General features: G+C 44.1%; 1 protein-coding gene across 3 annotated transcripts in view; it reads right to left on the bottom strand.

The window, feature by feature from the left end:
* LOC142158119 (serum paraoxonase/arylesterase 2-like) overlaps positions 1–16,121 on the bottom strand; it is a 97,808-nt gene extending 81,687 nt beyond the window's left edge. Inside the window, exon 1 of one of the 3 annotated variants that reach the window (XM_075211781.1) lies at positions 16,047–16,121. In XM_075211781.1, the coding sequence (XP_075067882.1) occupies positions 16,047–16,084 (38 nt within the window). In that variant the 5' untranslated portion in view covers positions 16,085–16,121. Of the gene's footprint in view, positions 1–13,769; positions 13,929–16,046 lie in introns of those variants that run through there. The other 2 variants (XM_075211780.1, XM_075211778.1) reach the window with 2 other exon arrangements.
* Positions 16,122–16,568: the final 447 nt, after the last annotated feature.

The raw sequence follows: 16,568 nt of genomic DNA, 5'->3' as shown, positions 1-16,568 counted from the left end.
CCTTTAAACCACCCCAGCATTAAATTATCCCATAGGCACCTCCATCACCCCACCAATTAATGAATATCTCCGGCACACTATTAAATTATTATCCCCCATTCTCATCATTAAATTAATAGCCCATGCCCCCGACTAAACTAGATTGAACCCCCCCCCCCCAGGGGCAAACGCAGGATTTGTAGAGGGGGGTTTCCACACCATGCAGGCAGTGGGCGTGGCTAGCATGCATGGGGGTGTGGCTATAATTTTAGAAAGTACTTGGCTGCTCTCCAACTCCTCTTATCCCCATAATATACATGGGCAATGCTGTGTGCACTACTGTTTGGTACATGCAGCTCTCCCTTTTCAAGCAGAGCCGTGCGAAGTGGGGGCAGGGTCCAGCCACCTCAATTATACAGTGCCCCAGGCTTGGAGGGGGGTTTCCAGGCACTAGACCCCCCTCCCCCCCAGTTTTCCAATGCCCCCACAATCACCATCTTTCTTTCCAACACTGCAGAGTCTTCGGTCTACATCTCTTACTGCCGGCACACGTGTGACAGCTCGCATGTCCCGTGGTACATGTCCCATGTGTGATTAGGTCAGCAGGAGGGGAGGAAGAGACCATTATGATCCGTGGTCACAAGCGTGGCCGTATATATGAGTGTATATATCCTAATTTTCATAGTGTGAACAATAGATGGTTTAAGTTTTAATCTTGCGCAATGATGGGCTTTATAGATGCTTTGTAAGTCTTTACTGGTCATCTTTTTCTCCATTATTTGTTCTCTCCAAAACAACCTCCCTTGCCCCGGTTCATAATACCAGCCCCACTAATCCCTGGTTCTCTAATTGAAGCCTGTTCCTCTGATTTAATTATAGAACTTAAAAAAATCTACAGTAAAATGGCATTTTGAAAAAAAAAATCTATTTCTTCCCTTTTGTAGTAGTGTAAATGATAGATTCTAATAAATGTATCATTATTACTCCAATAATCCAAAACTCCCAGTGTACAGCGCTGGTGATAGAATTACAGGTTCACACAACGTATAAATAAACGTGACTCACATCAATAATAGTCATCTGCTTTATAGCTTGTTAGTAAAACTTCATCTCCTCCTAGTGGTCGGACAGGCAGGTTCTTCTCAGCTCCTGTACACTGCCAGCGTCACAACGTGTACTTGACGTGTGCAACTCTTAGAGGACGAGGTTCCAGTTAAAGGTGTGGGTGCCACCTTTAACAATGGGCCCTGCGGGTTACACATTTTGGGCTTGGTAACGCCAGGTGGATTGGAAACTCTAGGCCCGGGTGGGCTCTGCCTCCATAGAAAAGGAGATGTGGCCCTAAGGCACCAGGGCCCACCAGGGATTTCCCCGATTTTCCAGTGGGCCAGTACGACGCTGAAAATGCCAATGGGTATGAGGCCTTAAAAATATCTACTCTTTCTTACATTGGTCTTTAGACTTTTACGAATACAAAGTATCAAAAAGCAATTAGCCTTACACATATACAGAACACCACATAACACCAAAACTGTAATGGATGCTAATACAAATCAATCAACCAAACAAGCACTTTGGGGGTCATTTGACAAATGTATCTACATATATCTACTGTATGCAACCACACCCAAATGAGGAGCAAGCCATGACTTAAGAGTATCTGTAGCCAGTAGTGATCGTTCTTCTCTGGATATTGTGCAATTCACATGGTGAGAGTAGATACTGTCATGATAATACGATACAATGGTGAGCTTAGCTTATTCCACAACAGTGGGAGAAGTACAGATTGTCTACCTCTGCCGCACAAATACCAAACTAGATACAAGAACATAATTATTCACAAAGGTCATAAAGCATACCTCCAAATAATTAAATGTCGTCATTACAGATAGTGGCTGCCTAGAATCGGGACTGTCCTACATAAATTTGGACAGTGGGTTGGTCTGATAAAGGACCCATTAAATAACCTCATGTGTAATAGACCAGCACTTTGAATAATTGTTTGGCATAATCAGGGGATGGCTGGCAAATTTTAGCTCTGGGGGGCGAGCTCAGCAGTCTATTAGGAACATTTTAAAGGAAAAAAAAAAATTCAGGTGGCTCAGTGACCCAGCCCAAGTTAGCTCACTATGGACGAGGTCAGTGACGTCATCCAGTGCGGCCGGCGTTTTCTGGCTTCGGGATTGATTGAAGTCGCTTCAGTGAAGAGTGGTGATGGACCCTCATCGTGGAAGCAGCCAGCCGGACTCCAGATGTCGGGGTAAGTGTTGTCGGTGTAGTCAGCATCGATATGCTGACTACCACCGGGGCTAAGTGAATGTTTTATCTGAGGGGAAGTCATGTAACTTCCTATTTCAGTGTAATAGTTATCTGGGGGCCAGATATTTAATATCCTATTAGGACCTTCACCGGACATATTTTATATATATATATATATATATATATATATATATATATATATATATATATATATATTGTAACAGAAGACAGGCAGGGCGCCTCAATGTGTATTATCACTTGTATAGCGTAAATAGATGTAATAACATGCGTACCATGAGGTATTGGCAGCAATAATGACAGGAAAGAAGGTGTAAACAGTACAATAGCGCTGCTATTTCTCGCTCCTGATGAAGTCCCGCTTTACCGGGACGAAACGCGTTGAGCCTACTACCTTAGCATCTATCTGCACTCCCTGATGTAAGTGCATATATTTATTTTTTAATAAAAGCGCTATTGTACTGTTTACACCTTCTTTCCTGTCATTATTGCTGCCAATGACTGAGACTGGAAGAGAGGGATTATACAACTGATCATCTAAAGAATTAATCTTGTGTCAATTTGGAGAGACCATCTGGTACGCAGTTTTTATTTACATATATTTTATATGGCTGGTATACACGGGTGTCCTACATGTTACAACTGTTGATTTCTGGGCATCAGTGTTTTTGCACGCTAAGGAAGCCCTATAGGTGGTGTATACTTCACAGGTGGTGTGATTGCACATCCTGACAATACTACTCTATGTTGTGCTCTGTTTTTTGCATTGTCCATTACTTGACCAACTGGGAGTGTCACTCACCGGACTGTGAGTGCTTCTTCCCGGACATTTAGGAACCGTGGCCGTCCTCCATCCTGAGGGACTGCGCATGCGCAGCCCTTTCTATACCTCCAGTGTATGTTCCTTTAACTTAATTGGCAGATCAGGCAACCTCCCTATATTAAGCACCTGTGGTCATCACCACATTGCCTGATCTTGGAGTCTCATTCCCCATGAGTCTCTGAAGGTGTTCCTGTGTTTCCTCGTTTATTCAGCCCAGCTGATTCCTGTGGTTTCCAAACCACTTCTACCTCTGTGGTTTCCAAACCACTTCTACTACTGTGGTTCCCATACCACTTCTACCATCTACTGTATCATCGTGACTGTGAGCTGATTCCTATCCGCTGCCTCCGTGCACTACAGTCTTCTAATCACTTCAACTCTACCATGTATCATTGGGACTGTTAGCTGATGCCTATCCGCTGCCTCCGTGCACTACAGTCTTTTCATTCACATCCACTCACCTGTTCATGATTGTGACTGCCAGCTGATTCCTATCCGCTGCCTCCGTGCACTACAGTCTTCAACCTGCAACCCGTCTGTGTTTCATCGTGACTGTTTAGCTGATTCCTATCCGCTGCCTCTGTGCGCTTCAGTCTTCAGCCCTTGTCAACTCTCCCGTGTTTCCTTGAGTCTGCTGCCACTATTGCTACCCGCTACTCTCCGTGACCAACTGTTCCAGTTCAACTCTGCTCCGGTGTCCCATCGTTACTGCACCTGCTGGTTGCTATTGGCTACCTCCGTGTTCCCGCAGAGACCCGCTGCTGTTACTTCTCAGCGCTACTCATCCATCTACTGTTGATCCGCTCTCCACGCCTTCCTGTGTTCCCTGCTGGTCTACCTACCTGTGCGCTGCACCTGCTAGACCACCGCTTCACCCATCCAGGGACTTTGGATCCTGCCGGCCTCCTGCCCTTCAGGTATCTCTGCACTCCTGTCTGACTGCCTTCTCCTGAACCACGGTATGCATACTTCCCATTGACTGTGCTGTGTATTGCATACCTTGCTGGACTGTGTTGGTTCTCCTCTGGAGTGTACTATCTGCTGACTCTATTGCCATCATTGACTGTGTTATCTCATGCTGGATTACTTCAAGAGACTTTCTATATTGGCAGTGTTGTTCAGTCATTTATACATTTATATTGTGCATATTACTGTGGATCAAAGTCAAGGTGCCCGTGTATATATTGTGCATATTACTGTGGATCAAAGTCAAGGTGCCCGTGTATATATTGTGTTGCAGTCTCTCCCCGTGCACCTCCTCACATATATATTCAGTGGTACAACTTGCTAGTGGCAGACCACTGACTCCTGTTTACAGTTTCACCTGTTCCAGTATCCTCTCACATAGCAGTGGTACAACTTGCTAACGCAGACCACTGACTCCCCGGATACCTCCACTTGGATTCCATTCCTTCACTCAGACAGCGGTACAACTTGCTATCCGCAGAGCGCTGACTCTCATCACCTCCTCGTTTCTGTTGGACATTCCTCCTCACTATAGCAGTGGTACAACTTGCTACCGCAGACCACTGACTACCTTCACGTGTCCTTTGTCCATACAGTTCCTCGTGTATTACTACTTCCATATTGCCAGTGCTGCTAGTCATAGACTTTCCTGAGCATCTCATCATCTGCTATTTCCTGTTCCGTGATCACCCTGCTACCAGAGTACCATATTACCACCTATACTGCTCTGGTAAGCCTATCACCTGGTGATCCCTGGGTAAAGACTCCTAGTGCCCGTGACAGTAAGATCAGGCCATGACAGACCCAGATACGGAACCTACCGCTAAAGAGATGCTGCAGCATCTGGTCAGCCGTGTGGAGCAACAGGATGCTCGCCAACAGCTGTTACTTCAATGTTACCAATCTTTAACCTCCCAAGGAACATCTGGACAGACTGTTACAGCTAATGCTGAAGCTCCTGTGCTTTCCTCCGTTTCCCCAGTGCCATCCCAGGTGTCTACAGTTCCTACGCTTCACCTGCCTACTCCGTCAAAATATGACGGGGACCCCAAAACTTGTAGAGGTTTCCTTAACCAATGTTCAGTCCATTTTGAACTTCAACCTCAAAATTTTTCTACCCATCGTTCCAGAGTGGCCTATCTTATCTCATTGTTTTCTGGACAAGCCCTGGCTTGGGCCTCCCCTCTGTGGGAGAGAAACGATCCAATTCTACAAGATAGTGCCAAATTCATTTCCACGTTCCGAAGTGTGTTCGATGAACCAGGTCGTGTGACCTCCGCTGCTTCCAGCATTCTTCGTTTGCGACAAGGCTCCCATACAGTAGGACAGTATGTCATTCAATTTAGGATCTTAGCCTCTGAACTTCAGTGGAACTCTGAAGCATTAGTTGCCGCCTTCTGGCAGGGGCTCTCCGATAAAATTAAGGATGCACTGACTACCCAAGAACTTCCTTCGTCACTAGAAGATTTGATCTCTCTTTGCCATCGTGTAGATATGAGATTTCGTGAAAGAGAGTCTGAGAAAACAACGGCTGTCAAAGCACCTCTTCGTTCTAACCCTCAATTTCGTCCAGCTCCATCCTCTGCGATTCCCATGGAGATAGGACGTTCCAAATTATCTTCAGAGGAGAGGAAACGAAGAGTAAAGAATAGACTCTGTATCTATTGTGCTGATTCCACGCATATGCTCAGCTCTTGCCCTAAGAGATCGGGAAATGCCAGGTCCTAACTAGTTCTGGAGAGGTGAAGTTAGGGTCCCTGGAGTCCTCTCCATTGTCTATGAAATCTAAAGTCTGCGCTTTTGATGTTACGATTTCCTTTGCTACCAAATCCTTTGAGTCACAGGCATTGATTGATTCCGGAGCAGCAGGAAATTTCATTTCTAAATCACTAGTGAATCAATGGTCCCTACCAGTGATCACTTTAAAAACACCCATTACTGTGACGGCTATAGATGGATCACGCCTCATCAATGGTCTCATCACCCAGAGTACGTCTCCAGTAACCCTTCAGATTGGTGTACTACACCATGAAGAAATTTCGTTTTTAATTCTTCCAGTTACGACAAGTCCGATTGTCTTAGGCCTTCCATGGCTTCAGTGTCACTCTCCCCAGATTGACTGGCGCACCCCTCAAGTTACGTCTTGGGGGTCTGAATGTCACCATCGTTGTCTCTCTCAAGTTATTCCTCTTAAAGTACAGCGATCTTCCATCTCATCTTCCTCCCCGGGACTCCCTCCTCAGTATGCTTCATTTGCCGATGTGTTTGATAAAGCTCAGTCTGAACGTCTTCCTCCTCATCGTTCTTGGGATTGTCCGATCGACCTTCTACCTGGCAAGACTCCTCCCAGGGGTCGGGTCTATCCTCTCTCGTTACCTGAAACTCAAGCCACATCGGAGTACATACAGGAGAATCTCCAGCGTGGGTTCATTCGACCTTCCACCTCTCCCGCTGGAGCTGGGTTCTTCTTCGTCAAAAAGAAGGATGGATCATTACGCCCTTGTATAGATTTTCGTGGACTCAACGCCATTACTATCAAGAATCGGTATCCCATTCCGCTGATCACTGAGCTATTTGATCGCATCAAGGGAGCTCGGATATTTACTAAGTTGGATCTTCGTGGTGCTTACAATTTAATTAGAATTCGTTCCGGTGACGAATGGAAGACCGCGTTTAACACCAGAGATGGGCATTACGAATATTTAGTAATGCCCTTCGGGCTGTGTAATGCCCCCGCTGTTTTCCAGGGTTTCATCAATGAGATCTTTCGGGACTTATTATATGTATGTGTCGTTGTCTACCTAGACGACATATTGATCTTCTCACAGGACCTGCCTTCTCATCACCAACATGTGGCAGAGGTCCTCTCCAGACTACGGAAAAACTCGTTGTTCTGTAAATTGGAAAAATGTTCATTCGAGTTACCCCAGATTCCATTCTTGGGGTATATAGTTTCCGGAGTTGGCCTGAAGATGGATCCAGACAAAGTAAATGCTGTACTACATTGGCCTCAGCCAACTACTCTTCGTGCCATCCAGCGTTTTTTAGGTTTTGCCAATTACTATAGACGCTTCATTCAAGACTTTTCATCCATTGCATCTCCCATTGTGGCCCTAACTCGGAAAGGGGCTAATACTAAGCAATGGTCATCTGAGGCTCTCCAAGCCTTTCAAATCCTCAAAGAGGCCTTCTCGTCTGCTCCCATTCTGCGACAGCCTGATGTGACACTCCCCTTCTTCCTAGAAGTAGATGCCTCTAATGTGGGCTTAGGAGCTATTCTCTCCCAACGCTCGGAGCAACAAAAATTACATCCTTGTGCCTTCTACTCTCGGGGTCTTCTGCCCGCAGAGAAAAATTATACTATCGGGGACAAGGAGTTGCTGGCCATCAAAGCTGCATTAGAGGAATGGAGATACTTGTTGGAAGGAGCTCGCCATCCGGTGACGATCTTCACGGATCATAAGAACTTGTCATATTTGCAATCTGCTCAATGCTTGAACCCTCGTCAAGCAAGATGGTCTCTTTTCTTTTCCCGTTTTGAATTAATTATAACCTTCAAACCAGCCGCTAAGAACAAGAAAGCTGACGCTCTATCTCGAGCTTTTGTGACGTCCTCTGATGTAGAAGAGGTTCCCAACCATGCTATTCTAGACCCCAAATGTATTTCTCTGGCTGCTTCATCCACCAAAATGCTACCATTTGGGAAGACCCTTGTGCCTCCTACTCTGAGGAGGAAAATCCTTTCGTGGTTCCATGCCTCTCGTTTTTCTGGACACGCCGGTGAACACAAGACCTTTGAGATTCTCTCTCGTAGTTACTGGTGGCCTTCAATGAGGAGAGACGTCAAAGAGTTTATTGCTTCCTGTGATTTATGTTCTCAGTTCAAATCCTCCCGCAGAACTCCAGCAGGGTTGCTGCGACCACTACCCATTCCGTCCAAGCCTTGGACCCATATTAGTATGGATTTCGTTACTGATTTGCCACCAAGTAAGAATCACAATACTATTTGGGTAGTGGTAGACAGATTTTCGAAGATGGCCCATTTCGTCCCTCTGTCCGGTTTACCTTCCTCGTCTACTCTGGCTGAACATTTCATTAAAGAAATCTTCCGCATCCATGGATGTCCGTCTGAGATTGTGTCGGATAGAGGAGTACAATTCGTTTCCAGATTCTGGCGGGCCCTTTGTAAAACCTTGGGCATACGATTAGCACTCTCATCGTCTTACCATCCGCAATCTAACGGACAAACGGAACGAGTCAATCAAGATCTTGAGACTTTTATTAGGATGTTCTCTTCAGCCAACCAAGACAACTGGGTAGAATTGCTCCCTTGGGCTGAATTCGCCCATAACAACATGTACCATGAGTCATCATCCAAAACTCCATTCTTTGTGGTCTACGGTCACCATCCGTCTTTTCCGGAATTTCCTGCCCTCCCGCCCACCCAAGTTCCTGCTGTGGAGACTGCTTGTCAAACCTTCAAAAATATCTGGTCTCAGGTCAAAACCTGTTTAAAGAAGACATCTAATAAATATAAGTCTTTCGCAGATAAGAAGAGGCGGGCTATTCCACCACTAAAAATTGGAGATCGTGTCTGGTTATCTACCAAAAATATTCGTTTGAAGGTTCCATCTATGAAATTCGCCCCTCGTTTTATTGGTCCATATAGGATCATTCAAGTTATCAATCCAGTATGTGTTAAACTTCTTCTTCCTAAGAATCTTCGGATTTCCAATGCCTTCCATGTGTCCTTGCTCAAACCTCTTATCATCAACCGTTTCTCGACTCCTCCCTCAGCACCGCAGCCAGTTCAAGTTCATCAGGAGGAGGATTTCGAGATTACTGAGGTATTGGATGCAAAAATTTCGCGAGGAGTCCTCCGTTTCCTCGTTCATTGGAAGGGCTTTGGTCCTGAAGAGCGTTCATGGATCAAAGCTGAAGATCTTAATGCTCCTGCCCTTCTGAAGAAGTTTTATTCCAAAAATCCGGACAAGCCCGGTTCCAGGCGTTCTGTGCCCACCTTTAAAAGGGGGGGTACTGTCACTCACCGGACTGTGAGTGCTTCTTCCCGGACATTTAGGAACCGTGGCCGTCCTCCATCCTGAGGGACTGCGCATGCGCAGCCCTTTCTATACCTCCAGTGTATGTTCCTTTAACTTAATTGGCAGATCAGGCAACCTCCCTATATTAAGCACCTGTGGTCATCACCACATTGCCTGATCTTGGAGTCTCATTCCCCATGAGTCTCTGAAGGTGTTCCTGTGTTTCCTCGTTTATTCAGCCCAGCTGATTCCTGTGGTTTCCAAACCACTTCTACCTCTGTGGTTTCCAAACCACTTCTACTACTGTGGTTCCCATACCACTTCTACCATCTACTGTATCATCGTGACTGTGAGCTGATTCCTATCCGCTGCCTCCGTGCACTACAGTCTTCTAATCACTTCAACTCTACCATGTATCATTGGGACTGTTAGCTGATGCCTATCCGCTGCCTCCGTGCACTACAGTCTTTTCATTCACATCCACTCACCTGTTCATGATTGTGACTGCCAGCTGATTCCTATCCGCTGCCTCCGTGCACTACAGTCTTCAACCTGCAACTCGTCTGTGTTTCATCATCGTGACTGCTAGCTGATTCCTATCCGCTGCCTCCGTGCACTACAGTCTTCAACCTGCAACCCGTCTGTGTTTCATCGTGACTGTTTAGCTGATTCCTATCCGCTGCCTCTGTGCGCTTCAGTCTTCAGCCCTTGTCAACTCTCCCGTGTTTCCTTGAGTCTGCTGCCACTATTGCTACCCGCTACTCTCCGTGACCAACTGTTCCAGTTCAACTCTGCTCCGGTGTCCCATCGTTACTGCACCTGCTGGTTGCTATTGGCTACCTCCGTGTTCCCGCAGAGACCCGCTGCTGTTACTTCTCAGCGCTACTCATCCATCTACTGTTGATCCGCTCTCCACGCCTTCCTGTGTTCCCTGCTGGTCTACCTACCTGTGCGCTGCACCTGTTAGACCACCGCTTCACCCATCCAGGGACTTTGGATCCTGCCGGCCTCCTGCCCTTCAGGTATCTCTGCACTCCTGTCTGACTGCCTTCTCCTGAACCACGGTATGCATACTTCCCATTGACTGTGCTGTGTATTGCATACCTTGCTGGACTGTGTTGGTTCTCCTCTGGAGTGTACTATCTGCTGACTCTATTGCCATCATTGACTGTGTTATCTCATGCTGGATTACTTCAAGAGACTTTCTATATTGGCAGTGTTGTTCAGTCATTTATACATTTATATTGTGCATATTACTGTGGATCAAAGTCAAGGTGCCCGTGTATATATTGTGCATATTACTGTGGATCAAAGTCAAGGTGCCCGTGTATATATTGTGTTGCAGTCTCTCCCCGTGCACCTCCTCACATATATATTCAGTGGTACAACTTGCTAGTGGCAGACCACTGACTCCTGTTTACAGTTTCACCTGTTCCAGTATCCTCTCACATAGCAGTGGTACAACTTGCTAACGCAGACCACTGACTCCCCGGATACCTCCACTTGGATTCCATTCCTTCACTCAGACAGCGGTACAACTTGCTATCCGCAGAGCGCTGACTCTCATCACCTCCTCGTTTCTGTTGGACATTCCTCCTCACTATAGCAGTGGTACAACTTGCTACCGCAGACCACTGACTACCTTCACGTGTCCTTTGTCCATACAGTTCCTCGTGTATTACTACTTCCATATTGCCAGTGCTGCTAGTCATAGACTTTCCTGAGCATCTCATCATCTGCTATTTCCTGTTCCGTGATCACCCTGCTACCAGAGTACCATATTACCACCTATACTGCTCTGGTAAGCCTATCACCTGGTGATCCCTGGGTAAAGACTCCTAGTGCCCGTGACAGGGAGGAACAATCTATGAAGAGGATCATCCCTCTCTGATTAGACGACCTACCAATACCTCATGGTACGCATGTTATTACATCTATTTACGCTATACAAGTGATAATACACATTGAGGCGCCCTGCCTGTCTTCTGTTACAGTGTCTTCATTTCCGGATTAACCATCTGGCTACAGGTTTCGTGGCTGCCGCTCATACTTGAGCTATCTACACATCTGGAACTTTTCTACTTATTATACTGCATTATTGTGACTACGTTGTGGTTGTGAGCGCCATTCTATATCTGTCTGTCAGTTGAAATATATATATATATATATATATATATATATATATATATATATATATATATATATATATTATGATTTTCCTCAGGAAAAATGAGGAAAGTCATTCAACATGATTGAAACATTGGAATAAGAACAACTTTGTGTATAAATTCTTTGAAAGACCAAGGAGTGCTGCCTCCATGTGGTGATTTATTTTGAAAACGTTTTTTTGTCTGGGAGGGCACCCAGGCCGGAGGATATTTTAAGGAGGAGTGTTGACCAACTGGCTGTGTATATATATATATATATAGATGTATAGAGAGAGAGAGATATCATGGCAAAAAGATGAAGCTCACTCAGATTTGCTGAACCACTTTGCTGCACTTTATTCGGGGATGTCAGAATGTCACAACCAGCCAGAGGTGTAGCTCTAACAATCAAAGAAACAAAAGGATTTAAAATTTCCCACGACCACGCATGGAGAAAAAACCTCTCAGTCACTGGCCAACTAACTCAGTCCGTCATCTTGCCCAAAACACAAGACCAACTATTTATACTTCCTGCCCAGCCCCAACTAACTACTGAGCTAGAAAATAATCACAATCATGTTCTGGGCATGTGAACCTGTGTGCAGAGAAGTGTGGAGGATTAACCCCGTCTGCAACACGAGCCTGCAGAGGGACGTACTAAAAGGAATGACAGTTTCACTCTGCTAAAAGGAATGCCAATAGACTTCTATGGTAGCAAATTGAAATTTTATGTATATTTTAAAAAAATCTTATACTTCTTAATTATATCTTCCACACACTGATTGCTAAGAAACTTGGTCATATTTTACATGTGGAATGACGGCCGATGACTATGGAATGACAGCTGTTTTATACGCCAGGTCAATGCAGAAATATCAGTAAAAATTTGCATTTCTCCCATAAAAACATCCCTATTTCCCCCACATCCCCTAATCCCAGTCCTCAGGGCTCCCCAACAGTGCAGGTTTTCCACATCTCCTTGCTGGAGCACAGGTGTATTCATTACTGACTGACACATTGTAACAGATCCACAGGTGGTCCTAATTATGTCACATGTGATCTGGAAAACCTGCATTGTTGGGGAGCCCTGAGGGCTGGGTTTGGGAAACCCTGCCCTAATCACACACACTAAACCAGGGTTTCCCAAACCCAGTCCTCAGGGCTCCCCAACAGTGCAGGTTTTCCGGATCACATGTGACATAATTAGGACCACCTGTGGATCTGTTACAATGTGTCAGTCAGTAATGATTACACCTATGCTCCAGCAAGGAGATGTGGAAAACATGCACTGTTAGGGAGCCCTGAGGACTGGGTTTGGGAAACCCTGCACTAAACCCTTTGCATATACGCTCCCCCACACCTGTACCTCATTACACAAGTATGAGTTAAGTGTTTTCCTGAACAAGATTAACTCATACCAAGTGTAATATAATACCACTGACCCAAGAAATGTTTTTTTTTATTAGCGACTTTTCATGACTCTGATGTACCTATGCAAATTGTAGTAATGTAGTGGGGTACAGGTGTGGGGGAGCGTATATGCAAAGGGATAGTGTGTGGGAGTAGAGGATGTGAGAGAAATAGGGGGCTTCTTCCATGACAGAAGAGCAATTGTTTTGACATGGCATATAAAACAGCTGTCATTCCACATGATCACACTTGTGTAATGAAGTACAGGTGTGGGGCAGGGCACATGCAAAGGGTTTAGTGTGTGTGATTAGGGCGATATAATTAAGAAGTAGAAGATTTCTTAAAATATACATAAAAGTTTAATTTGCTATCATAGAAGTCTATTGGCATTCCTTTTAGTACGTCCCTCTGCAGACTGCTAGAAAGACACAGTCTCTCCTTTAACAATCCATGGCAAACTGCTCTTTTTGCATATATATATATATATACACACACACGCAAAAACAGACATAGATCCTCTGCACTCACCATGTGCATACTGGGGTGCAAGAGGGGGTTGCCCACATTGTCTAGACAAGAAAACAGGGATTCTCTGCACTATCCAAACACATAATTAATGCTGTACCAAGTACTGTTCTATATTAAGAACAGGGAATGTTAGTTCCACATATTGCAATATATGCTTGGGAAAGTCTTGCCTTTAAAAGCTGTGTGCAGGTAAGCCTTAAGCCCAGATAAAATAGCATAGCATTTGATCATGTTAGGACTGACCAGAATGGAAAGACTTTGGCGTGAGTTGGTCAGCTTCACGTATATTGCAATATGTGGAACTAACATTCCCTCTTTTTAATATAGAATATTACTTGGTACAGCATTAATTATGTGTTTGGAGAGTGCAGAGTATCCCTGTTTTCATATATATATATATATATATATATATATATATATTTGGAATTTATAAAATGTTACATTTTATTGAAGATTAATAAAGAAAACTTCCACTTCAATCTCGTTCAGGAAACATGTTATATAATACAAGTAAGTCTTCTAGAGTTTACAGATGTTGTTCACGGCTATAAAATTTCATCAACAATAGGGGAACGGCAATTAAAACTGGTAACTTACATGAAATTCATGACCCTTTCACCTAGAAGACCCAGGGTGAGCCCGACGAGTGTTATTTTGAGCAGAGCCCCCATGTCTGCAGACTTGTTACAGGATTCTTGGCTGCAACTTATTAAGTGAGAGCTGGGACTGGAGGAGAGGGCGGATCCCAGAGCTCACTGACAGTGATTGAAGAGAGCTTTGTATACGCTCCCTTATGCTGCAGACCTGGCTCTATCTACACTGCACACTTCTGTCCAGGGGCTGGCTGGGCGGGGCAGGCGGGCATCTAACCCCTGGGCCGGTCCCATAGTGAGCTTCCTTGGCCTGGGTCACTGGGGGACCTGGATTTTTTTTTCATTTAAAATAGCCTACTGAGTCGAGTCTTTCCCCCCGAGCTAACATTTGCCAGCCCTCCCCTGCCGCCACCTTAATGTGTGAAAATTGTTTTCTACCCTATATATTCACTTAAAGATTTAGGGGGTAAATAGTATCTAGAGAAATTTGTTTCTCAAAGAGAGTGTCTCATGATACAGTTATTGCAGGAATAGGTAAATGTGAGTAATGTATACACTTGAAATGTCAACATGGACCAGAAGCTATAATGTTTCTAGCACCTGGCTGAATCCATGCCACAAAGATATCAAGGGCTAGATTTACTAAGCTACGGGTTTGAAAAAGTGGGGATGTTGCCTATAGCAACCAATCAGATTCTAGTTATCATTTATTTAGTACATGCTACAAAATGACAGCTAGAATCTGATTGGTTGCTATAGGCAACATCCCCACTTTTTCAAACCCGCAGCTTAGTAAATCTAGCCCCAGGTGTCAAATGGGGTCCTACTTAGGACTAGAAAGGTATACCTAATAAAGTGACCACAGTGTGTGTTTTTATGTGTATATTAATTATATATATTTAGAAAAAGCAGTTTTTGAACATCCGCACAGAACGTATTATATGTAATATTAAATGGGAGAAAAAACCATTCCACTCGTTTGTGATTGTGAAAGATTTTTACAGGGTAACCCAATATGTCAGGAATAATGTGATGTCATTACATTCCTCATATCATGTGTCAGGTTTGATCTCATGTAATAAAGCTTATAGTTAGATATATATATTTCCTGGCAGTTTACGTTATTCTATTTCTTAGGATATCTGTCTGGAGTAACCAGTTGTTATATTCATGTATACAAGTATCAGATTTCCCTTTACATAATATTTATACTGTGATCTTGCATTCCTTATAAATCCCAGTTAGCGCTGCCTGGCACTGATTAGTTCACTTATACAGCATTACATTAATTATTGTAACTTGGTAATAATTAGTACTCCATTAAATATTGACTCAACCATCAAAAAAGCTAAATAGAATGTCTCTTAGGGCTAGATTTACTAAACTGTGGGTTTGAAAAAGTGGAGATGTTGCCTATAGCAACCAATCAGATTCTAACTGTCATTTTGTAGAATGTACTAAATAAATATCTAGAATCTGATTGGTTGCTCTAGGCAACATCTCTACTTTTTCAAACCCGCAGTTTAGTAAATATACTTCTTAGAGTGTATTAGATCCAGGGACTGGATTATATTTTATAGTATAGAGATTAGACCTGTTACACTCTCCTATTTCATGTCTCTGTAGTCTCACTGTTTTATAGTTACATTCAATCACCAGTATGTGATGTCAAATCAGCAAAAGCAGGTTGTTACATAGTAGCTATATATATTGATTTTAAAATGGACGCCCTAATTATGTGTCATTAACTGGCCATTGCATTCACTTATAAATAAGTAATATCAAAACAGCATTTCAGGTAGTATGATTGATGTTATATAGTCAGTGGAGTTTGTACGTTCTCCCCATGTTTCTGTGGGTTTCCTCCCACACAATCCTCTGTCTGATTAGTATTATCTTCCCACCACTTTACTAATATATACTTTTTAAAAGTCATTTTTATGGTATGGTGTAAGATTACAGTTGGCTTTATTAACCGATTAAATCCATAAACTAAAGTTACTTAATAAATTCATGTTTATATTTTTATGCTGATTTCTTTATGTAGTCTCATTTACATATTTGTAGGTTCTATAATGTTAAAATACCCTCATTGAAGGTATTGTGACTTCATGACAAGAAGCTTGGCCCCAAGGGTTCCAAAACAAGCCACCATTTGAGGGTGAAGACCTGGGAATTAATTGCAAAAGCAGGTACAGCGGTACATGGCACCACTAGGACTGAGTGTCACACATCGGGGTCTTAACCACACTTATGTTCGCAATTGTCATATCACAGCTACCCGGGTGCCTCCTGGTCGCCTGCTGCAGTCCTGTCCATCACATCTTCGTTTGTAAACTAACACATATTGTTTGTTCTGCTGCATGGGTGCAGCCATCTTGGATGCAGTCAGCTGATCATTCCAGACCAACCAGATTCAGCAGCTGTGATCACATGAATTGTGCAGCCAATAGCAGGGGCAGATCTAGATTGTTTTGCTGGGGGGGGGGGGGAATGTAGTGCCCCGCACACTCTTTTGACAGCCGCACAATACATTCATGTGCCTGTCGGCAGAGACCGGGCAGAGTATGCTGCCCAGTTCCTCTGATTGTTCTCTGCCAATAGGATCAAATACACAGCAAAGAAAAAGATATCATTTGCGCACCGTAGGTCTATTTCAAATAGGGATGAGCGCGCTCGGATTTCTGAAATCCGAGCCCACCCGAACGTTGCGGATCCGAGTCGGATCCGAGACAGATCCGGGTATTGGCGCCAAATTCAAAAGTGAAACTGAGGCTCTGACTCATAATCCCGTTGTCGGATC

This window comes from Mixophyes fleayi, chromosome 5 (genome assembly GCF_038048845.1).
Source record: "Mixophyes fleayi isolate aMixFle1 chromosome 5, aMixFle1.hap1, whole genome shotgun sequence".
NCBI classification, from domain to species: Eukaryota; Metazoa; Chordata; class Amphibia; order Anura; family Limnodynastidae; genus Mixophyes; species Mixophyes fleayi.
Note: the sequence above shows the minus strand (reverse complement) of the source record. Positions and strands in the feature narration are given on the sequence as shown.